Source organism: Ictalurus furcatus, chromosome 6 (genome assembly GCF_023375685.1).
Source record: "Ictalurus furcatus strain D&B chromosome 6, Billie_1.0, whole genome shotgun sequence".
NCBI lineage: Eukaryota > Metazoa > Chordata > Actinopteri > Siluriformes > Ictaluridae > Ictalurus > Ictalurus furcatus.
The window spans coordinates 1,867,478-1,895,403 of NC_071260.1; the positions used below are offsets into that span (position 1 = coordinate 1,867,478).

Below are 27,926 nucleotides of genomic sequence, written 5' to 3' on the forward strand. Positions count from 1 at the left end.
ACTATAAAGAGTCATTTAAACTGCAGCGTTACCCTTTGTCCCCCCAATGTCACAAACGACTCGTTCAATGATTCGTGCTGAAGGATTCGTTCTAAACGCCTCCTTTCAGAGAGCATACTCTGCTCCGATTGGTCAGACGTCCCAGTCTTTTGTGATTGGTCCACCGCTGTCAGCGAGCAGCCGATGAAGACCGGAGGCGGGGCTTTTTGTTACAAACCTACAAACGTAGGTTAGTACAGGAAGTAAAGTCTGGAATCACTAACGAGTCATTTCAGCTGTTCAGAATCGGTTCCTTCGTTTGGGTGTCAGTAAGTCCGTTTGTCGTGCGCTTTGATTTTTGAAACTTCGCAGACGTTTTACGTTCACAAACAGCTACGTATATAACACACGACATGAAAGGGAATATCTGAAAAACCATAATAGGTGCACTTTAAGACACACTGAATCAGAGCAACGTGACTGGAAATCCTGTTGTGTGGCTGGTGTGTCAAAAGGAACACGAGTGGTTGTATTATTTTTATTGAAAATGCAAAAGAATCAAAAATTGTACATTCATCGAGCCGGCAACATATTACATATTTTCTTGCAAAACAGAGATAAAAAAGAAAAACACGCACAAGGACGTCACAGTGATGCTCTTATCAGTGATGAAAAACCTGTTTGGATTGTAAGCATTGGACTCGTTGTTCGATTTTAGATTTTATTCCTGTTCCACAGCATGCGTCTTAAAACCTTTAGGAGCCACAGATTAAATGCGTTACTCGCGTACCACCGAATTACCCCGTGGGCCGTGTGATATAACCGTACACGAACATTTTTGACATTATATATAAAATTTTCTGATTTTAAAAGTTAATCCTGTGCACTCTAGCTTTTTGGGGTTTTTTTTATCACATAAAATGTACAGAGGAAGTGCACATGGACTTGGAGGACTGAACAAAGACAGATTTTTATAAATGATTTTATACACACACACACACACACGTATGCACACACACACACACACACACACACACACACACACACACACTTCACATCTTTGTGCCGGAGCAGACGGAATGCAGGACCGTCTATAACGAACTCATCTGCAAAACAAACAAAAATACACAAAATTATATTTAAAAAAAAATGTCACAACACTGACGATAACTCAGATAAAAAGTGTATTACGGAATCGTTTATCATGACATCGATATCACGACTTCATATCGCCCGGTCCTAATGTACACGTTGTGGTTGTTTGGCAACGCGCAAAAAGAAGAGAGAGGTTGACGAGAAAATATTCGACTATTATAACTTGCTAGATATGCAAATGAGAATATTCCACAACATTAAATGTAACTATAAATGGACTTTAAAAAAGTATGACTTCTTGTACTTGTAATGACTAAAAATATTGTTGGGAAATATATGGGATGTGCTGCGATGACTCTGACGTCGCTCCACCCCAAAAGTTGATTATTTTCCAATTGCGGCGTGTCCTGAAGTGTTTTATTACCCCTACACCGCAAGCAGTTTGCCAATGATGATACATTTATATTTATTAATAAATGGCACGTCACACTTTTAATCTGTTTCTTGTCGCATTTCATGTCACGATAGTGAGTGAAGACACGATTTCCATGTCATTTCGATGTGATTTATGTTCCGTTCCAGGAGACGGAGGCTAATAATCCAGGACGGACGAGTAAGAAAACTTACAACGCTTTCGATCTCGTACGGGCTGATGTGCTGGCTGAGCATGTGCGACATTCCCGGGGATAACGGCGGCTCCGGAGACGAGCAAGGAGGAGGAGTGGTGCTGAACAAACACACACACACACACACACACACACACAAACAATTAACACAAGAAGCAACGCACAAGATAACGAGCCAGTGTGCTTTATAATGATCGTGCGTGTTCTGGGACAAAACTCAGACTTACTTCAGAGAGATGGGAATCAAAATAGTTGGGATGTACGGACAAACTGTAAGAGCAGACAGAAAGAGACAGGAAGTCAATGTTTGTTGTGTTTTTGTGTTGTTTTTTTAACCAAAACGTTTGAAACAGCCAACGTTTAGAACTCGCCTCTGTTCGGCTGACTGTTGTAATGTTTCCCGAAAGCGTCGTCTTTAGGAATGTCGGGATAAAGGAACTTCAGCGGGTTCTCAGGGACGATCCCGACCGCAATAACCTTATAATCTCGTATGATATCGGCGATGGGAAGTGCGCTGAGACGGTTTTTGGTATACGGCTCCACAGAGATGAACTTCGCCTCACCTGAGGACATACGCAGTCCGTTAGGACACACGACTATCACAATAACACTTCTGTTATCTGTTCTCCCGTAAACACATTTGATCTGACTGATTTACAACCACACATATGTTTAAATACACACAGTATTCTGTAGAGGTTTATATTTGACTGGTTGCGTGGGAATAACAAATTCATTTTATATTCTTTCTGTCTATTATTTTAAATACCCCGACCTTCAGTGCCCCCTGACCTCACTCGCTCGCTTTGCTGGTCAAGGTCGCGGTGAGTCCGGAGCCAATCCCGGAAACACTGCTCGTGAGGCAGGAATATTCACCCCTGAATTCACACACTCTTTCACACCTGGAGGCAATTTATCTTAACCAATCAACCTACTCGCATGTTTCAGGTAAGTGAGAGGAAACCGGAGAACCTGGAGAACCAGGGAGAATACGTAAAACTCCACAAAGCTCTGTTTTTCTCTACTTTTCTCCGGATGCGACGTTGAAGCGGGAGATCTCATTCTCACCGTTGTCCTGCTCCACCCAGGTGAAGGTGATTCCTCCGAGGTGACTCTCGCTGAAGCGCAACAGGAACGTTCCGGACTCCCGGTCCTTCAGCAGAGCGCGCTCCATCTCCTTACTGACGAACCCCATGATGTATCTGTAGACGCCACAGCACGGCAAGGAGTGGTTATTTATTTATTCATTCATTCATTCATTCATTCAGCAAATACACAGGTACATGTAAAGGCCCCGGCTTTGACGCAAGAGTCACGGCTCGCTAGTGCCACCCGCTGGACAGGTTTAAGCAGAGCCGTGATGTAAAACTTTTATAGTCTGGGATTCTGATTGGTCAGAAGCTGCGACTCACAGGTTTATATTCATATCAATGCGCTCGTTTTAATTCGCTAGCGTTTCTATAGTAACAGCTCGTTCAAAGGGACTTATACGGCGGACGCTCCACGCAAACACGCGTGCAGACTCTTCTGTCACGACGATGTCGGAAAACATCAACGTTACAGCTTTACCTCTGACTGTTACAAAGCGCTGGCACTGGAGACTCCTTCCGTAAACGTTAAATAAACGTCTCCTTACTTACTCAGATCCGGGAGATATATCGATATACGACCGATATCATGATAAACGATTTCTCGATACACTTTTCTGAGATATCGTTGGTACGTCGATGTGTTTTTTACATTTTTAATAATTACACATGAAATGGTATCTTCTTGGTCTTTGTAGGCATAGAAAAGCAAAGAAAGTATTGTCAAACGCATTGTTTTGTTTATTTTACTACTGTTCACGGAATTATAAATCGTGATACGTATCGTGTATCGTAGAAATGTCCTCAAGTTATCGCGATATGATATTTTTGTCGTCTCGCCCAGCCCAACTCCTCACACCTCCGTTTAATATGATAGCGTCGGGGAAAAAAATGTGTCGAAAGGCAACGAGCAACGGCTTTATTAATTCTACCAGGTTCTATCATATAGATTTGTCTTACTGGTAACACACTCTTGTAGCCTGATGTCCCTCTGGTAAGATTTAAAACCGAGCGCTCGCGCTCGCTAAATACTGAAAATGATACACACCCATCAATCCAAACAGGAAGTAAATGTTTCTTAATGAGCTCCAGGATGGAGTCGAGCCACAGCCAGAAACTGAACGACTTCCCTGGAATGTTTTCCTAAACGCAACAACAACAACACCAACAACAACAACAACAACAAAATGTAAACGCAGATCCAGAAAAATAAAAGTACACTTTATTTATACATACATTTAATAGCTCAGGTCTACAGGCTTTTAAAGGTTATTTCCAATTTAAATAAGACCGAGTTTACAGTAATGATAAGAAATCTTAAAAATGCTCTACAAAAATAATAAATAAGAAAAACTCGAATAATATTCATTCCACAGCAAGAAACAAAAACTAGATAATCTGCAGTTGCTTTTAGTTTAGATAATGTACATTTCCTCAGATTGACGTGTCTCTGTGTGTTATTGCTAACTGTGCTAATGCTAGCTGTATTTATTGATTTGTTTGTTTGTTTGTTTGTTCATTCATTCATTCGATTTTTTTTCTTTTCTTTTTTTCCTCCCCAAATTTTTTTATACTTATCAGATTCATCCCACTAGGCAGTCTGAGGACTGACCCGTTCCTCTGGGACGCGTGAACACGACGCAGGGCTAACACTCATCCTTATTTTAACTCACACTCTGCCTCGTGCATGGCCGTGTTTTATCCAACATGTTGTGTGGAAAACACTTCAGAATAGTCTAGAAAGTATTTTTTGAGGACTTTTTAGGATGTCCTGCAGCTAGAAAAGCCAGTGGGAGTCAGACGTGAGGACGTACCTTGCAGAATTTGGACCAGGACACCTGACAGTCGTTATATGAGGCGTGTTGACCTTTAAACAGAACAGTGCATGATTATGAAATACAGTTTACCTTCAGGATATTTCGCATTCACTGACAAAACATTCCTCAACAACAATACCGAAGGGGGGAAACCTCTCGGCTTCATCCCGTGACGTGCCCAGACATGCCCGACTCTCTTTCATTCTCAGCCAGTTCACACATACAGACGTGCAAAAACGTGCAAACAACCCGTGCCAAAAATGATGGAGTCACCACACTTAGACGCTTAGACGACGCGCACCCGTTCTGTTTTGTTTTGTTTTTTAACTTCGTAGCAAATAAACAAATCACAGATATGACACCAAACAACTTTTGTTTAATAGCTGAACATTCTGGCTTCGTGAAACATGCCTCAAACTCATTCAATTGTTTTAATTAATGGGATATTTTTTTAAAAATATATCGTTTTGTGTCCTATCTGTGATTTGTTTATTTGCTACGAAGTAAAAAAAAGCCGGGTGAGCGTCGTCTAAGTGTCTAAGTGTGGTGATTCCATCATTTTTGCCAGTGATGAATTAGATTACACAATGAAAACAGACTCTCTTCTCTCGGAGTCATTACTCACTGCGTGACGTTCATTAATATCAGTAAAGTTCTGACTGATGAACAGAGTGTACGACTGACCCAGAAGTTTATCTCCCAGCATGCTCAGCTGCTCTTTATTAAGTCCACGACCAGCGAAACTGGAGAACTGCCAGCTGATGACCTCTGAGAGTTGGCTCCAGCTGGCTCTGGGTGGATTACTGAAGAACGCCAGGTTCTACAGTACATTCACATCATTGAGAGAGAGAGAGAGAGAGAGAGAGAGAGAGAGAAAACAAGCGATTTAGATTTGTTCTCCAATAAAATTTTAGCACGCTTAACCAGAGGTTCGACAGTTGGCCAGGGCATACTGTCTCCCCTGTCAATCACAGCGACACTAGCCAATCGAGAGCGTCTGCGAGTCACGTATGCAGAAGAGAGCAGATAGCGCTTTCGTCTGAGCGAGTTAGCACGAGCAGCTGTTTGAAAACACGTGGAAGTCCGCTTCACGTGTCTCAGAGGAAGCGTGTGTTTGAGCCTGCACCCTCCCCGGGTGACGTACGATCGGGGAGAGCTGGACGGTGGGTGGGAACTGGCAGGTGACCAAATTTCTATACTTCATTTAATCCGCATTAAAATAAATGACAGCATTATCTGAAAGTTAGCAACTCTGAAGTAGGGTTTAAGCTCCGCCCACTTCCCAATCATGGCATGCCATATATTCCTGAAAAGCTCGTTTCTCACTGTATGAGCTGCATTCATGGTATTCCTAATTCGAAGGATATTACAGAGGTAATAAGTTCTCTCAATGTTGAACATGCGTGGACTTATTTTAGATTTTATACTGAATCGTATAACATTAAACGTTGTGTGTTTTAATGCTTAAACGATAAAGAAATATCCCTTTTTTTGAGCCTCATCACCCGAGGACTAGATTTTTGGTTTTGTTACGTGTTTAATTACATAAAGCCTCATTTGTATAAATGGAAAACGTGGCTTAGGATTAGTTGCGGCATGCATTGTTGTTAAACGTTATTGTATTCGCTCTGAGTGTCTCGCCTCGAGTAACAGAAAGGCTTAATCGGGGAACGTTTAGGTTATAGGGAAGCAGTTAGGGATAGCGGATCCTCATTTGCCTGGCTGTTTCACGCAGCTCGGTTCTATGCAAATGTTCCACGTGATAAGATCAGTGCCCGGGTTCTCCTCGTGTTTCGCTACTGTGTGTTTTCACGTCTCACCTTCGGATCATCTGTCAGCAGGTTATACCACATGACCGAGCCCCAGCCTGCAGGCAGCTGGCTGACGTTGGAGATCACCACCAACGGCAGAGAGCAAGTCTAGATTTTTCAGAAACACACACACACACACACACACACACACACAAATACAATTGCCAGTCAAGTCACCCTTGTGGCCTATAATAAGTTGTTTAGTATCTTTATGTTTTGATATCGTTAAATAGCTTTGCAACGCTTCTATAATGAAATTATATTCTGGTCCTACACGAGGCATCAAGCAAAACAAAGATTTTGGGTGCTACAAATCACAGGTTTATATTAGTTCTAATACGTTTCTATAGTAACGGCTCATTCACAGTGATTGTACAGCACATAAACGGATTTTTTTTAAAAACGCACGTGATCGTATTAATTGTATCGTAAGGTGATGTTATCTTAAAGTAAAGAAAATGTGTATGGAAGGAGTCTCCAGTGCCAGTGCTTTGTAACAGTCAGAGGTAAAGCTGTAACTTTCAGTTTTCCGACATCCCTAAATACAACATCTTTATACCGCCGATATTAACCGCAACTTAAGGTCGAACTGGTTTTGCCACTGACCAGACGTGAGTCTAGAAGTTCACCAACCATCTGATCTGATCTGATCTGATATATAGTGAACATTGTTTTGTCACAAACAGCCACTGAAACACACCTCCAGGTCAATATCCAGCCCCTGCAAACACAGCATGGCCTCAAAGCTGAGCGAGTGGAGCTCCTCCGTCACTGTGAGCGGACCCTGGAACGGACAAACACACTTCCGTCAGCACTTCCTGTGTGCTTTATCACCGCCGTATACTAACGCTTCTGCGCTCTGCTCTTTCGCAGAGACGATGCAGAAGGATAAAGCCGAAGGGACGTTTGAAATCTTCCGTCAGAATTCTTCTCACCTCGTTTCCTTTGGTTCCGTTAGTACATTTCTTCTCTTTCAGCTGCTGTTGAGAAGAGAGACGTTAGCTCATAGCGGCTGAACACGGAACCCACACTTATTCACTGTCACGTCGGCTAGCACTAGCATTACAAGACCTACCGATGGTCAAATTAAAAAAAAATTGGGGGGGGGTCAAAGTGTAAAATTAAGACAACTAACAATCATTAAAACGTTGTGTTTATTTGTATTATACCACAATGCTCGTGAATTATGGATTCGTGGTCAGAAAGTACCGATTAATTTCCTATAACAGCAGCTCGTCAAATCGCAGGTTTATATTCATGCGCTCGTTCTAACATGTTATCGTTTCTATAGTAACGGCTCACTAGCAGGGACCTGTACGACACAAACGGATTGACGCGTTGCTGACGCGGTGACGTCTTCTGTGAGGAGACGTCTATTTAACGTTTATGGAAGGAGTCTCCAGTGCCAGTAAGGAGTCTCCGGTTTCTCGGTAAGAGGCCGATGAAGGAGCGACGGCTCGTAGCTGCTGTAACGTAAGCGAGAACAGGAATTTGTTCCAAGGACGCGCCATGGCGTGTAACTATAAACAGATAAAAAGTACAGCATGTCATTGTTTACTAACTAAAAAAAATGGCTGCGATTGTGATTTGTTGATTTAGGGCGAGTCGAGAGGAAATGGAGGGAGTGGTGAGGCTGTCTGGGGGGGGAGCTGTGTTGGGTCATGGGTAATGGGTTTACAGCAGCAGGCGGAAGTGGACCTGTTTTAATGGACAGGACTACTTTTGGTATACTTTTGGTATTTCAAAAAAAAAAAAAAACTAACCGTGACACAAATTCTTTCAAACTGATCCCGTCCACGTATAACTTTTACAACCTCATCTCGGTCTAAGGTGAACGCTTGTAAGGACAGATTTAGGGGTTAAATACCAGATGTCTGAACTCCACCGATAAACATCCGTTCGACGACTCTTCTACATCCATCACTTTCGTGTTGTTCGTGGGGATGAAGAACTGCCTGGTACTATAGAACAAAAAATACCAGCAAAGTTACCAAAATGGACTGAACACAACACGATCCATCAAAGAGCTGAATGTACAGTAGGTCCATGTATTCAGTGTATTGGTGAATATTTCTAATAAGATTCTATTCAGTTCATTCAGTCTGAATAACTGGTTTCCTCTAAACCACACGTCCTGTAGCTGTGTCAAAACAACGTTCACATTGAGGCTTGGCCTAGAAACGACAGGAAGTCGCTGCTCTCGCTGGTGTTTCGGTGTGTACTCACACTTTGCCGGCTGGGAGGTCCCTGGGTACAGAGAAAACACAGAGAAGTCAACAGAAAAAGAGTTATATTTAGAAAGATTGCATGTGTATCGCTTACATTGCTAAGGGTTAAAGAACAGATTGTGGCTTAAACAACATATTTATGATGGGAGGTGTTAGAGAGTCGTTATATAAATAATGAATCAACAGGAAGTAAAGTTTACGTGAGGACATCAAGCATTTTACATGAGATGAATATTACCGTGGATTATTATTAATATTATTATTATTTTTTTTTTTTAAAAGTCTACACACCCCTTAAAAATGGCTGTTTTTTGTGAAGTGAAAGAATGAAATTAAGATAACGTAGCTGCATACGCGTGCACACCCCTAAACTAATACTTTCTTGAAGCACCTTTTGGTTATATTTAGTTTTTAGATTTTCAGTTGGATTCAGGTCTGGACTGTTTGGTTGTATGCTGTCGGTCATCGTCGTGCTGAAACGTGATATCGGGTGGATGTGCTTCAGGTGCTAGAGCGGTCTGTTCACTAATCGTAGGGTCGGCGTGGTCGATCGCCACGCTGAACCCCAAGTCGTTCCTGATGGCAAGTTAGCGCCCTGCATGGTAGCTGTGCCGCCATATTGATGTGTGAGAATGAGAAACTGCTCAGCTTGAAAAGCGCTATATAAAGCGCAGACTATTCAAATTCTGTTTCCTTTTCAGCTCACCAGCAGACACCTCAAGCGTTTGCACTGAAATCGACTGGTATTCGTAGCCACGATTCCCCATTCCGTCCACCCTGATAAAAAAAAAAACCCCAGTCCTGTCTGAAGAAGCGCAGCGCTAAAGCACGACGCCGATGAACAATAAACTCACTTGTCGAACGTTGTCTTCACTTTAAGCTGATAATCCACTTCAGGTAGTTTAATCAACAATCTGAAAAACAATCAGAAACAGCTTTAAACAGTGTCGGAATTAAAATGTCTTTACATCCAGGCATCAAAATGGGAGAACACGTACAGGAAATACTGTATATAGATGTCAGAGATACGGGGAAATCAAATGTAACCCTATAGCATACCCCCGTAAATGGTAAAAGCTGTCACGGGAATGAATTAAACAATTTTGATGAGGAATTAAATACGTTAATGTGTGTTTTTCATCACAGAACGATTCAAACTTTTCACGAAGGCGACGGTAGAATGTTAACTGTTAATATAAAGCGTAAGCTTATAATACATGCAGTGTATGATATGACGATTGCGAAACACTGGGAATTCCTGAAGAGAACATGGAAGATAACCAAGCCCACACACCTGACCAGGTGTTTATTCACACCTGACCCGCTGGACTTTACTGTCTTGTGAAATCGACGCCGTTTCATACTGCAGGTGAGGTGTGACTCATACATACCTGACTTTAGTGGTGAACTGCACCTGAGTTTTAATGATGAGCGGTTTCTGAGGGTGTGTAGGCATACACGGCTGCTTCTCCACAACAAACGAACTGCAAATCAAGCAAAGAATCCTTAACCTTAAAATGAACTTTAAAAATGAACCGGAATACCGCGGCGCTGTTGAATTCTGGGATTCCGACTGGTCAGAAGGTGTGGATTCATTTTCTGTAACAGCACACTCTTAGACGTAAAAGCTCCAACCAGAGCCAAGAAGGGTTTTCCAACCTGATGCCATAAGAGACCCCTTTTAAATTGAATAAAGAACCCTTTACGTTCAGGTTTTTTATAGAACAGTCTCTTTACTGGTGCTTTAAAGAACCCACAAATGGTTCTTCATGGCAGTGTTACAAGGAACTGTTATCGTAAATTCTCTAAAAAAAAAAAATTGAATTACCAAGTTAAGGTTCTTAAAAGTGATGCCAGGAGAACTTTTTCCAGTCCCACAGAGAACTTTATAGGGTTCACTTAAACCCGTTAAGGGACGATACCTTGAAGAACCTATAATGACCCATTAAGAACTACTTTAATCTAATCCAAACTCAAGAACCATAAGCCTCAATTGCTCAGTTGTATAAATGAAATAAATGTCAGTCTCTCCGGATAAGGGCGTCTGCCAAAAACTGCCATGAATTCAAACTTAAAGCTATAGTTACATCTTGTTGCTAAATTTTATTTATTTAGTTATTTTTACAAAATATCCAACGTGAATTAAACGATAACGTTCGCAGACGTCTTTTGCGTATGATTATATCTAAAGACGTTATTCTTAACAACCGTAGAGCTGTGCTGTGCTTTATTTGGATGCTGCACAATAAGCACAGGGGCCCCGTGTTTCTGTTTTCACTTCTGACTTTTGTCTTTGAGCCTCACTGCGAACGAGTCGAGCGTGTCGTCTGTAGCGTGGGTGCTGTGCTTTACCTCTTGATGAGGTGATATATCAGATATTTGACTTGTTCTTCCATCTGAGGTCTCTGCAGAGGGATGGGGTCACTCTCGTACGTCACTTTCACGATCAGCTCGCCCAGCTTGTCCAGCTGCCGTTTGATCTGGAACAGACTCTGGGCCATCATGGTGAACCTACAGAGACGAAACAAACAACACGCAGGAAAGAGACTGGATAAAGGGCTTTGCCTCCCACTTCTCTCAATTCCTGCTTTTTTATTTATTTATTTTATTCGAATGTTATTTCAACGGCAGTATGACAGCTGTTAGTTATACTGTGAAATGAACCTCCAGGGCTCCGCTTCGATCCTGAGCTCGGGTTAATCTCTGTGCTGGTGGATAAGATATTCGATTACTGTTTGGAAGGTTGTGAGATTAAATCCCAGCACTGCCAAGCTCACACTGCTGGACGCTGGAGCAAGGATCTAAACCCTCAACTGCTCACTTGTATAAATGAGATAAATCTCCCTGGATAAGGGCGTCTGCCAAATTACGTGCCCGTGTGGGTTTTCCTCCACGTTCTCCGGTTTCCTCTCATCTCTCAGAAACATGCCGGTAGATGGACTGGCTACGCAACATCACCCCTGGGTGTGAATCTGGCATCTCATCCATGATTTATTGCCCCCGATAACCAGTGTTCCTCAGACAGACGCCCTAAATAAAACCAAGCCAACGGACATCTACGATACGCCGATGTCACTTCTACCGGATGGATTAAAGAGAGCGGAAAGATATTTGGTAATCTTGTAAAGTGCTTCAAAGGATTTGCTTTTTTTTTTGTGTGTGACTTTCTCCTCGGCGTGGGCTTGTGAACGTAAGGCAGAATCACCTGGGTGTGATTGATTAACGATGCTCTTTTAAAACGCTGTGTGCCTTGCTGTGAAAGGAATCTCTGAGCAGAGAGAGAGAGAGAGAGAGCTGTTGTGTGTGAAAATGGTGGTTTAGTTTTTTGGAGAAGATGCCTGCTCCCTCCTCCTGAGTCCTCATTGTCCTCCCGAAAGCCATGCTGTTACAAGTCATTGTTATTTTAAAAGGTGCGGCCCAGGTTTGCTGGAATCAGATCGACTCTTCTTGTGAGCTTCAGACTAACCCGTATGGAATGTGCGCTGTGGGAACCAGCACACAATGTTTCGCGTAACTCTACCCCGTATTTAATATCTGCTTAGCTGACCCAGGTGTATTAGAAGTTAATATCCGGCAACATCTCGCAGTAGTGTAGAAGAGAAATGTTCCGATTTTCAGAAAGGTCCATACGTACACCTCAAGAAACGTGAATTGAGTAACCATAAACATCATAGTGCTAGTTTCATTAGTGTTGAGTGGTGTGAGGCAGTACCAGTTCTGGAGCTGGTCGAGTCCGGCGAGGACCGGGCCTCCGATGCAGGCGATCTGCTGCCGACGTTTCCACGCCTGCAGCTCAGGCATCAGCTGAGAGACAATCAGGCTGTCTATCTCCTTCAACACGTCTCCCATTTTGGACAAAATCTCCTGTTGAGAGGAAATAAATTCTATTCATTACAGAATTGATTACAGAATTTGAATTTTGATACTAATAACAAAATGACTAAGCTACTCAGGATTAATCAGTCAGGGCCGGCACGGACAGTTTATTCTCATTTCTCTCTCTGTGTATGTTTAAATAGCAGCCGAGACAAGCGTGCATACAGTACATGGCACGCACTTATTCTAGCTAATTCGTTATAATGTTAGCCAGTTGATTTTAAAATAAAAATGAAGTGCATTAGCTAGGTGCATTAGTTAGCTCGGATGGAGTAGGTTGGCAGTGGAGAAAAGCAGGTTTTGTTTCGACTTCTGCACAGCTGGAAATCTGGTTTAGTTTTCGTTGCGTCAGAATCCCTCGTTGCCAATGACGATAGCAGCTGATCATCAACAACATGAACAACGTGCTGGCGATCAGCTGTTCTTCATACTCAACTTGCGTCATCTGTAGGCATTTGTTCCTGCTTAGGGTTAGGGTCAGGGTCGGGGTTAGGGTCGTTTCCGGCTACCAGCGAACTCCTCGTGCTGAGTTTTATATTTAAGATGCTGTAGTTCCTCCTCTTGATATTCTTTGATGTTCATTAACGTGTCAACGTACACTAGGATTACATCACATAATGTCGCCTGGTATACGAGCACGGTAAGGTTCTTTCGAATGGCGTTTCCATGGGGACACATTTTGACACGGTACAGCTCTCAGCATGGTCCCTGAGCATGGCTGGATAAGAAGATACTGATTGGTTGCAACTTTACACCACTTTTATGACATCCTGTTATCACTTCCTGTTGTCAGTGCAGTTTTTCTTAGGGACTTCCTAAGTCACGATTTAACAGCACAAGAGATGGAGAAAAAAACAAAAAACAACCCAACAAACTCTAACCGTTCATACAAATGGCGCTGACGTTTGGGACGTTATCGGTGACCTCAAGTAAAATCTAAGGCAAGCAGGATGGCTTAGTCACCATCTCACCATGCCTGTGGTGTCTCCCCGGAGCTGTAGAGACTTGCTCTGCCGTGAGATTTGTTCAGCTCAGCAATCCGGAGTACATTTTGTCTTGACATTTGACAGGAAATGCTTGGGCAGGCCTTACACTAAGGTGGAGGTGTAAAAACCACAGAGATCATTTCATCTGAACTTGTGTGTTAAAACACCTCGGGTGGGGCAAATTCGAGGCATGATATGAGGAATTAAACGGCTCAGAAGGTTAGATAAAGGCGATGGACGAAAGAAAAACTAAATCGGCGTGTCACTAAAAACTCACCTTCCTTTTGAAGTCCAGACGGTTGAGTATTTCCTGAAGGGTCATGACTTCTTGCTTCATGTTCTGAGAGTTTCTCTCCACTGGGTCTGCAGCAGGGACGCAACCGAGTACGAAAAAATTATTCAGAACGTGGTCTAAACTGACATTCGTTAACGTGGACGACGCACATAGTGTTCCGCAATGCACAGCGTTCGCGCCTTCATCCTCAGTACCTGCCTGGTCAGGGTAGAGGTGGTTTCAATATTTGTTTCTCTTTTGGGAAGTAGGATCAGCTGAATTTGTTGGAAAATATCGCAAGCTGGTACAAATACAGACTCAAATATTAACTGCACATGCAGGATTTAAATAAAAAACAACAACAACAACAACAACAGTCCACGGCACATCGCTTTTTTAAAAACAAAACAAAGCAAAACCACACAATCCTTCCCAATCCTAAGCCATGCCCACTTCGGGTCTAAATCCGGATCCAAATACAGATACAGACAGGGGCTATGTTTACACGCACATCAAATTCAAATTTAAGGTCTATATTCGGGTTGCAGCCATATTCCGAAAACGATGTTTGGAATATTCCTGTATACATGCACGGCTGTTTAAATATGCCCGAGTTGCCGTTCCTAAATACCTAGCCTATAGCTAAGCATCTATAAGTACCCACAATTCCTTGCAGTTTGACCATGCACATAGATCTCATTTCAGTGGAATCAGAATATTGTCTCAATCCGACTCGGGCAATCGGATTGCGGCGTTTACAACATACTAATTCGAATATCGCCAAATTCCGATTCATATCGGAATACCGATATGCATGTAAACGTAGTCAGTGATATTGCTTAACATATCCTACTCTGCCGTCACGAGTAGAAAAGCAAGCAACTCTTATTCGCTCACACAACATCCTGATTACTTTCAATGGAGTTTATGTTCAATCTGTCGATTTGTGGGTTCTCCCCCACTATTTGGTGTTTGGTGTGAAGCTGCTCGGCGATGATATCTATTGTTAAAAGCGCTATACAGGCAAAACTAAACAAACCAAATGGTGAATCGAGAAGGCAAAAGATCATTAAAACTAAAACAACTACAACACACGCACACAAAAGAAAGAAAGAAAGAAAGGTTACCAAAAATCTGCCTAGTCAGATCCAACCTGTAGAGAGCTACTCACTTCCCTATCTGTGTGCTGAACCGAGAAATGACTTCGCATCCATCCAAGTGTGCAAAGCACAGTCTGTACCGGATTTGCCCAGTGACTAATGTAAATATAAATGTGATCAGGCTGTAGTTTCGACCCTACACATACACAAACATTCATTTGCTCGTTAAAATAGCCTACAGACAAGCGCCTACGTGAAACCTGGTCCAGTGGAGCTGTAGATGATCACGTGTGATCACTCACCTCGAAGTTGGAGGGTTTTGTAGCGAAAGTCGAAATCGTCCTGCATGTCCTCCAGATACTTTACAGCTTGGTCCAGAAGCTGAGTACATGTAATGGAAATGTTAAACATTTTCTACAGCTCTCAACATCCCTCTTCGTATACAGTATATACATCATGAGCAGTCATAGCACCACGTTATCACGGAATGGCATGCAGAAACATCTCAAACCCTTTTCTTTTTCTTTTTTTTTTAAAGCATGATCGCTCATGTTTCTAACAGTATTTTTCATTTATGTGGAGTCTTTCTTTCTTTCTTTAGACTGATTGGCCTCACCTGCACACTGCTACGGATCACGGCCACTTTGTTGTCCAGGTTCTTCTGCTTCTCCAAAGCTGCCGAATTTTGCATCGACTTCTCCAGTGGACCCTGACAACAGCATGACGGGCAGGGGATGTTATGTGCTAAGATGGCAAGCTGACACAAAGTAAGAGTGAACTTATATATATATATACATAGGATCCTAACTAGGCTTGTGCGATATAACAATGCTATAATCCCTAAGCACTACACTATTACACTACAAGCATATCCAGTGACGTCTAGGAGCGCTGCAAGTCAACATCACTTAGCTGAGAATTCCAGGAAGCCCCGCCCCCTTTCCCCAATCCTGTTGACGTGTTTGCTTTCTGTGACTGTACATGGAGAAGGTCTTAAATTCATTCATGTGTGCATAATACATATAATAAAACAGATTCAAACAGGCCTACAGCAAAGCGTCTGAAATGCACTGTTATGTAGTATTTTTGATCTGTTTATTGCAAAATCACTAAAAATCCATCATCCAGAGCGTCCTTTATTATTATTATTATTATTATTATTATTATTATTATTATTATTATTATTATTACGTCCTCCTTAAACCTGAAATGGTGAAAATGCACGTCTCCTTGCCTTTTTTTTTTTTTTTTTTTTTTAAAGGCAGTCGGTTCTGGGGTTTTATCACAAGCAGGGAAAAATCAATACCGCACAAGCACGAATCCTAACTAACAGTTTCCATGACTCGTACCTGCTCCTGCATGCTGGCGGCTGATATGATGCGTCTCTCCTCCCGCAGACAGTTGGAGATCACGGCTGACAGGTGCTGAGGGTGGGCTTTGTATTTCAGCTGTGAGACGAATACAGAACGGTTACGGCACTGATTAAAAATTAGCTTTAAAAAAAAAATTTTTTAAAAAATAGCAAAAAACATTCGATCGATGTTCCTGGATGAGTTCCAGATGTTTTTCCATTTAGCAGATGCAAATTTTGACCCAAATGCAGGGAAAGTCCCGTGGACCAGCTTTGAATGAAGACGACTACTGTATAGCTGTGAGCTTGGATCGGCCAAGCCCTCTACTGAATTTAGTTTGGGAATTATATATATATATATATATATATATATATATATATATATATATATATATATATATATATATATATATATATATATATTCACTTTTGAACAGGATGATCAGTGTAAATTGTTATTAGTCTGTCTCCTAGGAAATATCTTATGTAGCTTCCGAAGAGCAGTACTACATAAATTCACACCGATCATCCTGCTAAAAAGTTTACACCCCCCTGGCTCTTAATGTATGGTATTGCCTTCTTGAGCATCAGTGAATGTTTGCACCTTTTGTAATAGTGTATGAGTGTAACTGCTCAGGACAAACGAGGGACTCATGAACAACTACCACGACCCATAAGGACAGTCGTGGACCATCCAGGTAACGACGCACAGCATTAAGAATCGTGCGTGTGTAAACTTTTAAACTGGTTCATTTGTGTAAATTCAGTTAGTGTTGTCTAGTCTTCTGGACTAGATGTTAACGTCTGTTATGGACAGAACTAAATAAATAATAAATTTAAAAAACAACAACAACATGGGATTTTTCTGATCCGTCTTATTATTTTTTAAAATTATTACGATTTTTTAAGATTCTGCAACGTGTATGTAATACGATACAAGTAATCTCTCGTCGAACCTCCAGTGGAGATAACAATTGGATGATATTTTCCTATATGTGGCGGAAACAAGTTTCCATAGAGTCGTTGATTCGTGGCGAAACAAACAAACCCACACCCTGTCTTTCACACGACAGAGCCGTAAAATATCACGATAGATAATCTGTACAGTTTCCTGGAATTGTATTTAATAAGGAATGCAGTATGAGGTAATCCGTTAATGAAAGCAAAACCAAACCGCTAGAGATTCATAATATGTAAAGCTGTGCAGTCATTAACAGACACTTGGGGGGGGGGGGGGGGGGGGGGGGGGGTTGGGGCTAGCGTGGGAGAAAATAAACAGACGAGACAGTCTGGGGGGGGAAAAAATGACCAGACTTCTATTCTTTTTCCAAAATGCACACGGAAAGTTGTGACACAAACAAAAGGAGTATGAAAAGAGAGTGAGAAAAAATAAAAGTGTGGTCGCCCACACGCTTTCCTGTCTGGCGTTTATTTTTATTTTTTAAGGCTGGCATGGCAGTACAACATCCAACGACGAATATTCAAATGATCCTGAGCAAAACCCCTGACATTTGACTCTTGGTAGGTTGTTTTGAGAAATCCCCAAATCCACCCACATGCAGAAAAAAAGCACCTCTGATTCATGTCTCACCCTCCAGCATTTCTGATAAACAGCACGTCTGTTGAGATATCGAATTACCGGGATTTTCAGGAACCATATTCAAGACCTCAGTGAACCCTTCAATTATCAGAAACGCTTAGAAACTGGCAGATGTTCGTAAAGTAAAGGAACGTACAGTACAGTACAGTACAATACAGTACATAAAGTCTTTTACATGACAAACATCCTACATGACATGATGCTCATGTTCATGTTTCGCATGAAAGAAAGAAAGAAAGAAAGAAAGAAAGAAAGAAAGAAAAGAAAAAAAAACCAGGGTTAGATGATAGCAGGAAACCACAAAGTTTATATTCTGCTGAGGTGCATTTCTACTGCAATTACGAGGAAGATCTGAAACGCTGGTGTCAAAAGTACTGGCACTTCAGAATTAATATCCGGTGATGCCTCTGCCCTGCAGACAATAACATCACCGAGTACTCTTCCTGTAAAGCAAGGTCTCGTCTTCACGTTCTGAACCTCGTGAACAGTCGTCTTCCATTCGAACGGGTTTCTGACAGAGTTCAAATCCGTCACTATAACTGATAGATGTTGCGCAAGCGTATACGTTTTGATTTGCACGTATAGCTTGTTGAAATATCCGTCCAAGTATTAACTTACAGCTGGCAGAGGCGGCACGGTTCAATCCGATCCGATTTCATTTGTACTGACCTGAACTGCGTCGAAATTGTACAAATTATCGATGTACATTTGATATGGATTATTTTGGTGCTCAACGTTCACATGATCTGCAAAACTACCCCAAAGCATCGCGAAGCCATTCAAAGAATTGTCACTTGGTCTAGGGGCTTTCCCTTGTATTCGGCCCCGATTTTTTCCGCCTCCAGCAAACATGCCAGTGGTGCGCACGGCCAAGCTCAATTCTGTACGCTCATGCGTTCTTTGAAACTTGTGTTTGAGGCCATTATTTAACCGATCGATTTAGTTTGATTCATTTCATATGCAGCTTGTGAAGGTTTTTGGTTCAATATTTTCTTCAAATTCTTTCAAATTCCATAGGAGTATAAATTAAATTATTATACTTTTTTTTTGGTATTATTTTGGATTTTTTTTAATAGGGGGACCCTCTAGAACCTAGAGTTTCAAATTCCATCCATCCATCCATCCATCCATCTTCTATACCGCTTTATGCTTTTCAGGGTCACGGGGAACCTGGAGTCTATCCCAGGGAGCATGGGGCACAAGGCGGGGTACACCCTGGACAGGGTGCCAGTCCATCGCAGGGCACAATCACATACACACTCACACACCCGTTCATACACTACGGACACTTTAGACACGCCAATCAGCCTACCGTACGTGTCTTTGGACTGGAGGAGGAAACCGGAGTACCCGGAGGAAACCCCCGCAGCACGGGGTTTCAAATTTAGCTCCATTAATACTTAATAATGGGTTCTTCGAGGGTTCTTTAAGAGTTCATTAGCTAACTAAAGGGTTCTACTTCTGATAGAGAACCTTTACTGTTGTATGGTTTTTACACAGAATCTGTAAGTGTCAATGCTTTGTTTTTGTTTTTCAGACACTTTGGTGTCTCTATACAACAGCAGTACAAACCTCAGAGGGCTGGCTGTTTGCACGTACGCTGCCATCTCACTTCCCCCTAATGTGTGTCATACCACCAAGCATAACATATACAAATAGAATACGATCACCCCTCCCCCCAAAGTGTGTAGGAAGTGGTGCGAACGTCTAAACCTAACTGCGACACACTTAGATCCGGGTGCGTACGCACGTTCCACAGAACAGTGTGTCTTAACAGGTCTCTTTAAATACAAGTCACGATCAGTCAAGTGAAGTACAACAACACTGGAATGATTTGTTTACACCTTGAAACCTGCCTCCCCGTACAAGTGTCATTTAGACAAAGCCTTGCCCCATTGAAACTTCGGTAGGGCTCGGCGATATGACGATATTAATACTGATATCGCGATATTTTTACCATTTTTAAATAATTACAAACTGTCTAGAAGCAGCTGATGTGATGTTAAATTTTGGACCGATTTTCCCTCCAGTTTTTGAGTGTTTTCATTTTTAATATAAATAAATATTTTTTTAATATATATATATATTTTAAAAAACCCACTTTCTTATAAATTTGCTTAGTAATAATAATAATAATAATAAACGAATGTATTATTGTTCACGACAGCTTTTTTTTCCCCTATACATCGTGCTGCATATTGTGCATCGTAGAAATATCTTGATCTTCGATATATATAATGATTATTTTTGTCATACTGCCCATATCGTTTAGTTAGAATTAGCAATCATGACATCACTTTCAAGCTTTATTGCTTATTTGGATGTAGATGATAGACATTAGCTGCGATGCGTTCGGGAACATAACATCCCTTCACACTGTATTAGTTGTGTAAAGACGTCCCATTAAAACAGGAGAAACGTCACTAATTCTACATCCTTCCTTGCCAGTAATAAAGTGCCCCCAGCTTGGAAAAGCACTACCGGTACCAGTTTATTCTCATTTGATCATTTCTTGTCAGTAAGTTGTTTTTGGGAAAAGTGCTTTTAGCTCACAGTATGTGGCTGCGCTGGGTGCTTTCCAGAGTCCACCATGTTTCCGAAAAGACTGCGACGGTGGTGGAGTGAAGGGGCGTTAGGGGGCGTGTCTTTACAGGACTGACAGGAGGAGGCCATGTAAACACAGACAAGCACTCTGCACCGGACTCCACCGGGTTTTCTCAGCCACTTGTACTCATGCAAGTGCGTCTTCTTCACAGTACTTTCCAAGATATCTTTTTTTTTTTTCCCCAGTAAGAAATAAATCGACTATCGCATCTTTAAATAACATTATTTCCCACGTTGGATAAATAATGAGCACGTGAAACGTCAAAGGTTTATCACACTCATGATGTAAAAAAATAATGTCAGCAATATGAACTGGTGTCTTAATTAATACAATATGTCCTTGATGAAGTTTCTAGATGAGGCGGAATGGAGTTCCAACATTTCCACACACTCACCCACTGTCACTGTGACCTTTGAGTCCTCAATAATATCTGATTCATTTCCATCACAGAAATAGGAACGCAGGATATTAGTATATAACTACACTACCGGGCAAAAGTTTAGACACACGCGTTCTTTATTTTTATTTTTTTCTCCACATTTTACAATAATAATAATAATAAAGTCATCAAAACTCTGGAGTAACACAAATGGAATTGTGGAAATTATGTTGTGATAAAAAATAAAATCCCAAATAAATCAGAATAATTTCGTATTTTGTCATCTTCAAAGTAGACACGCTTTTTGCAGAGAATTTCCAGAAACGTATGCTCGGCGTTTTCTCGAGCGATTTCTTGAGGAATTTCCCCGAGATGATTTTTAAACAGTGTTAAAAGGAGTTCGCACCGACACCGGACTCTCGTCGGAATATTTCTCTCCGAGTCGTTCCGTTTAAAGAAACAAATCGTAAATGAAATGTCCGTTTTCTAATGAAAGAAACGAACACGTCGGCGCGATTATATTTTTGTCCACGACACCGATTTCACACGTTTAATCGCACGCCTTCAGATCAAAAGGTTTTTAAGATCACGAGAAACATTTCAGTCGAGTGTCCACAAACTTTTGACCGGCAGTGTATATACGCCTATAAATCTATTCTTTGGGGAAAAAAATACATTTTTTTAAGTCCATAAAGAGTTTTTTTGTGCTTTTTTTTTTTTTTTTTTTTGCGGAAAACTACTCGAATCTGCGAGATTTGGAATCGCACGAAATAGTGCACGCTCTTTCACGGTGATGTTTGTCGGTAAACGAGACCTTTTCAGCTGTACTCGTGTTTTCGACGCAGGTGAATCGAAGAGTCTCGGTCCGAATCTGCGGAAAATCTGCGGTCAATTTTTTACAATTTTTTTATTGCAAGCTCCTCCGAATATCGCCGCGTTTCCTCGAATTTTGCGTTCGTTTCCGCGATCGTAAAATCGCAAAATCCTGGAGGACAGATCGTCTTGTGTAAAGAGTCAGCTTAACGCACTTGATCAACGTTGTGTGATTTCCCCCCAGTCTGATCAAGGTGTTGGAATTTTTTTTATCATTCACTTCAATGACTGATAAATCCGTAACTGATATATTATATTTATATTCGTGTTTTCCTGGTTGTTTTGTTATTGCTTGGAGTTGCAGTTGAATCAGACATTTACGTTCCAACGGCAGAAATATCTGAACGACTTGACCAAAACAGTGTATAGGCAGATAGTGTGTAAGTAGACACAAGGTTCAACTGTAAGTGTGTGTAAATAAGTTCCAGAGAAATTTCAGACAAAATAAAAGACATTTGTTTGCACAATTGATGAGGAACTTTTGGACACAAACATCCTGTTTCTATAGAAAGATATGTATGCTACACTTAACCTTTAAGTCTGTATATATGTGTATGTGTGTGTGTGTGTGTATATATATATATATATATATACAGCTGATTTATCAATTTTTAGTAACATGTTGTCATTTATGCTCATTTTTAAAATCTTATATCTCTCCCATAACCTAAAATGAACATCAGAACACTAAGACGTATTCGTTACATTTTCTTTTACGTCACTGCCGTGGTATTAACGCTGAAGTGTGTGCTTTGTCAGTGCTAACTAATGCTAGCGTTAGCAAAGGTGGCTGAATAAACACAGCTTGACGTAAGAGAGTACAAGAGATAAAACTCCATCACGTTTACTCTCACTGTCGCGACACTAGTTTCGAGTAATCGTGATAAAAGTCGGAATTTCAGATATTTTGCTGGCAGGAGTGTGAAACTCAACCTCAAAGTGGAGATAAGTGCTTCTGGTGTGTCCTATCTCAACGTTGGTCTTATTTCCTCAAATCAAGTTTCAAGTCATCGACCTGATCATGCGCTGCTTTCGGGAAATAAAGCGGTTTCATGTCATTCGCGTGAAAGAAGGCATGAAACCACCATTGTTAACGCTTTACACTGCTAGCGCGTTACGGACTATATCAGCATGGGTTTATTTTGACAACTCGGGGAGCATTGTGAGCGTGTTAATTATGGGCCAAAAACTAAGCTAGGTGTTTTTAAAGAGTGCTAACTAACTCCATGCTTACTCCGTCGTATTATGTCTGGTAACCAAAAAGTGCTAGCTAGCATTTAAGTGTTGCGCTGAGCGTGTATCGTCCTAATACTAGAAGTCTGTGAAATCTTTTGTTTTGCACACATCGAAGCAGACCAGAGGCATTACTTACTTCGAGGAGTGATTTATTTAATGGATAAAAAAACGTTTTTTGTTTTTTTTGACGAATGAATTAACTTAACGTGAGCTATAAGCGTAGCAGGTAGCTACTTTACATGACCGCCTGTTGAATTTCCTTCTTTAGTCAGCATTTTCTATCCCTCATTTTTTTTATTTGTCTTTTAAAGGGGTGATCTAGAAGCTATGGAGAAAAAAAAAAAAAAAACCACCATCTTGGATGCTGCTTTTCGACTCGCAGACTTCGGGATTTACGTCTAATAATCTGAAAATCAGCTCAAGCGGCTGCGTAACCTGACTCTGAACTCAAGGAAATTTCCGTGTGTAGAAATTGATGGAACGTTTGGGACTCGAGGCGTCATCTCTGAATACGATCCCATGCTGCTGTTGTTGTTGTTTTAAACGTTGGTGGAGCTTTTAATCCTTTCTTGAGGAAACTAGATCCAGTGCTGCCACCGATATTATCCCAGGAAGAAAACTGCTGCCCAAACGCCAGACTCGTTTTGAACGAGAGCTCGGTATTTTGAAGTGTAATAACAGTTTTGTGTGTCTGACAGCTCAGGTGGTCCGTGCAGGTTTCTCGTACCTGTATCTGCTGGAATATTCTCTTCAGGTTGTGTCGGTGCAGGAAGTTCGGCTCCTGAGTGCAGTGACTCTCTAGCTGGGTCAGGAAGTTGTTGAAGAGCACCATGGCCATGGCCTCATGATTCATCGCTGTTTCCCTAAAAACAGAAACGCATCGAAACATATTTACGTACATATATACTGTGTATATATATATATATATATATATATATATATATATATATATATATATATATATATATACACACACATACTTCAAAATGCTAACACTGGTAACTGATGTCACTCTGTATGAGTCTAAATTAATGATTGTATGTCCATGTAAGTGCTGCAAGCTCCGCCTCTCTCTTTCACTTGTGTGTTTATTTATTTGTTTATTTCTAATGTTGCCATGGAGTTGTTGTTTTTGTTTGTTTTTTTTGCAGTCATCTAATGCCTTAAAACATCCAAAAGGTAGGCATCTTTCATTAATCTCTTACCAATTAATCCCGACTAATTAACGTTTGCCGGCTAGCTTAGCTACTATAGCTAGCGTCGATTGCGTCGGAAACATTAGCTTAGATATGTAAGCGTTACCTAGACTCAAACTTCTATTGTATTTAAAACATTATCAGTGCAGCTGTTGTGCCACAGCTGTTTCCACACTTCGAAGCCAGACCGCTTGATTCGGTCCGATCGGTTGATTTTGAGTTCGTGTCGGCGAGGATTTAAATCATTTCTACGGTTTAAAAAAATAAATAAATAAACGTATTTATTTACATTTTTGTTTTTAAATTGCAGTCACTTTATTCGTTTCTTCCATCTAAAGCTCTTGTTCTATTTCCTCCGCGAGCCATAACATCCTTTCCACGCCGCTGTGAACTAGTCGAACCTATCGTGCCTCACGTGCGTTTACAGTGCTGTTGAATCCTGGCTTCTGATTGGTCAGACGGTGCTGCAATTCGGAGTGTGTGGTGTAGGAGGAATAAAACAGTTCAGGGCCTGCTGTTATAGGAAAGTGATCATCCACAGGGTGGTAACTGGAACCCTGCTTCATCAAACCCCCCCATCATTGATCATTGATTATTTTCCCGTAACAGCATGACACAGAGTGTTAAAATAGAACAGCCAGTCATATACGACTATGAGAGATATAAGATTATTCATGTTTCAATGATCGATGCACGATTTGTTGATGAGCATAGATGCCATTTTCTGTTGTCAAATGATGTATTTTGGTTGAAGTGTCACATCCAGACGGTTTATTATTCCTTACAGCTAATATGTGCTGACTTTGATTAACTTGGGTTTGTTGGTTTATAAGTAACAGTGGTATTTGTTGAATAAATATGGGATCACATTTGCTCTTTTGTTAGCGCTCTAGCTGATAACAGTCTTTCATGCTACATGTCATGCTGCTATCATCTTTGTATATCTGTACACAGATAATCCTCTGATTGTAAGCTACCGGTACTTCTGGTTTGTTTTGTTTTAAGGGTTGTTTTTTTTTTTCACATTTTCTGATCATACTGCTACTGGCATTGTCAAATTTATATTTCTTTATTTCCATTTTTTCTTTATTACGCTTCTTACAAATCCCAAAGAACGATCAATAAAAGTTCTATCTTGGATTATCTCAGATGATCTTATCCAGACCTCTTCTTTTCCATTCGCGCACAGACTAAAACGTGTGCACTTAGGGTTGCGTATATTCGTTTCTTTATTTTGTAATGCTCAATTTGGATTTACTCGAACGATTAATCTGGAGATTTTACATACACTGGAGATCCAACATATGCTCTTAAATATATAAATATAGGTTATTTAACGGTTCTGTACATCACTGTGGGGTCTGCAAATAATTTTCTTCTTGTCGAGAACCATTTTTCATTGAATAGGGTTCTTGACTTAAGCTGTATGGTTCTTTGGGGATTAAAGAAGTTCTTCATGGTTCGTTATAAACCTATTCAGAGCACTGGATTGGTTTTTGAACCCGAGCTTTGGTTCTTTGTGGGACCGGAAAAGGTTCTCCTGGGATCTCTCTTCAGAACCTTACTTTGCTTCCTTAAAGCACTGACTTTAAGGGTTTATTTTATTTATTTATTTATTTATTTATTTTAAGAGAACTTATGATTACATGGTTCATTGTGGCACTGCTGTGAATAATCATTTCTGGGTTCTTTAAAGCACCGGTACATAAATGCTTCTCTGAAGAGCTTGAGAGTAAAACTTAAAAGGGGTCTCATGTGGCATCAGGATTTTAAAAAAAAACAAACTTTTGGTTCTAATTGGAACCATTTTTAAGAGCTCAAGCTAAGACTCGACATGAATCTGATCATCAAATCTGATTGAGTCCCGAAATCATCAGACAGACAAAGCTCTAAAGAGAACTGTACGTACATCTATAGATAGACATAATAGAGGGATGTTTGGAAATCATTTTATTTAGGATCCTACCAGTCCTGACTTTCGATCCAGCTCGCCAGCACCTGTCTCAGCTCCATGGGAAATTTATCATCATAAAAATAATCCACCTGCTCCAAGAACTTCATGTCCAGCTGCTGGATTTGTTTCCATTGACTCATCCTGCTGCTGAGGATGAAGGCGAAGAAGAAAACAAACAAACAAACAAACAAACAAACAAACAAACAAGAAAGAAAGTGCAAAAAAAAAAAAAAAGACTACGAGTTTGTCTTAATACCTGGAGTTAATCAGCTACAAAAGTGCAAAGTCTCCAAGTTTACCTGTCTGAAATTCAATTCAGATTAATCCACAGTTATATCCGGTTTTAATTCCACAGCTGGAGTACTATGCACATCTGCTCAGAACTCAGTACAGAATAAAAACCCAGATTTCACTTTCTGTCACCAAACTAGCTCTCTCTCTCTCTCTCTCTCTCTCTCTCTCTCTCTCTCTCTCTCAATGTACACCTCTTTCACTTCTGAACATTGCAGGGTTGCCAGATTCACGTCAATCCCACCTCGTTGAGGATCCAAAAATGGCTACATACTGTACTTGTACGGTAAATCAAAAAAAAAGTAAATAAAAGTACAAACTTGGTGTTTAAACCTCAATGTCTTACCTGTTTCTGTGCCATGAGCACAAACTACTTCAGTTTAAAACTTCTGCATGTATAGCATCTCTTCTATAGATTAACCAATAGTTAAATAATCTGGGATTTTAGACAGATGTAAATTCCTAATGAGAAAAAAAAAATGATTAACAGAATTTTTGCAAATCTAATTAAAAAAAATATATAATATATATATAATATATAATAGACTTTATTTTTATACGGCGACTTTAAAGCAGCTTCTCGAGGCACTTTACAACAGATAAAAACACAAAACATACAAAAACAAACAAAAAAAACCAGACTTGAATACGAAATGGTCAAAGCCATTAAGAAAATGCTAAGCTAAAAAAATGAGGTTTTAGATTAGATTTAAAAATGCTCAAATTCTGTGCATCTCTAATACGAGATATATTTTCACAAACATTCTCCTTTTTGACATTTCTAGCCGTAAATCATGTTGCCGTATGTGACATACGTTGATGTACTGTGGAGTTCTGGATTCTGGTTGGTCAGGCTACTGTATAACAGCAGCTCTGTATTAATGCGCTCGTACGTCTAATGCGTTATTGTTACTATGGTGACAGCTCGTTCACAGGGACTCGGACTCGGACGCCGATCAGAAGCGTGTGTAATCGGTGATATGGTGAAGGTTTAGTTTAGTGGAACGTTTAGTTGGTGTACGTTAGCGCTTTGTAACAGTCAGAGGTAAACCTGTAAGTTTGCAGTAAGTTTTCAGACATTTTCAAGACAGAGGAATTTATGCTTTGAGGTTTCTAACGTGACAAACTGCGGTTCTTATTTATTTATTCATAAATAAATGATTCATGTCAATAGAGAGAGGAGAGAAAGAGAGAGGTTGCTGGGGAAACGGCTGTTCATTTCTAAACTATTGGAACGGCAAGGCCAATTCAATTTTTCTTTTTTGCTGTAGACTGTAGACATTTGGGTTTGAGATTAAAAGGTAAATATGTTGTTAAAAAGGATAAGCCAACATGAAGAGCAGAGAGCTGTCTATGGGAGAAAAGCGAGCCATTTTGAAGCTGAGAAAAGCAGGAAAATCAATCAGCGGCATTTCACAAACATTGGGCGTAGCCAACATAACAATTTGGAATGCTCTGAAAAAGAAAGAACGCAACAGACACCGAAAGGGCCGGCCAAGGAAAACAACAGCTGCTGATGACAGAAACATTGTGAGAGCTGTGAAGGAAAACCCCCAAAACG

At 40.8% G+C, this 27,926-nt stretch overlaps 1 protein-coding gene across 5 annotated transcripts; it reads right to left on the reverse strand.

The window, feature by feature from the left end:
• Positions 1-503: 503 nt before the first annotated feature.
• Positions 504-26,655, reverse strand: stat4 (signal transducer and activator of transcription 4). Of its 5 annotated transcripts, none has more exons than XM_053626181.1 (24): positions 26,374-26,653; positions 26,087-26,218; positions 23,652-23,787; positions 16,230-16,328; positions 15,497-15,637; positions 15,183-15,261; positions 13,784-13,869; positions 12,357-12,508; positions 10,997-11,155; positions 10,036-10,128; positions 9,499-9,558; positions 8,643-8,663; positions 8,284-8,377; positions 7,352-7,396; positions 7,117-7,200; positions 6,426-6,524; positions 5,290-5,425; positions 4,603-4,655; positions 3,837-3,931; positions 2,769-2,902; positions 2,072-2,263; positions 1,928-1,970; positions 1,702-1,801; positions 504-1,085 (listed from the first exon to the last, which is right to left on the reverse strand). In XM_053626181.1, the coding sequence occupies exons 2-24, from the start codon at positions 26,212-26,214 to the stop codon at positions 1,071-1,073; spliced, it is 2,244 nt and encodes a 747-aa protein (XP_053482156.1). In that variant the 5' UTR covers positions 26,215-26,218; positions 26,374-26,653; the 3' UTR covers positions 504-1,070. The 5 variants fall into 5 exon arrangements, with proteins under 5 accessions (XP_053482156.1, XP_053482155.1, XP_053482157.1 ...); XM_053626180.1 differs by having other exon boundaries at positions 26,087-26,221; XM_053626182.1 differs by having other exon boundaries at positions 7,352-7,393; positions 26,087-26,655.
• Positions 26,656-27,926: the final 1,271 nt, after the last annotated feature.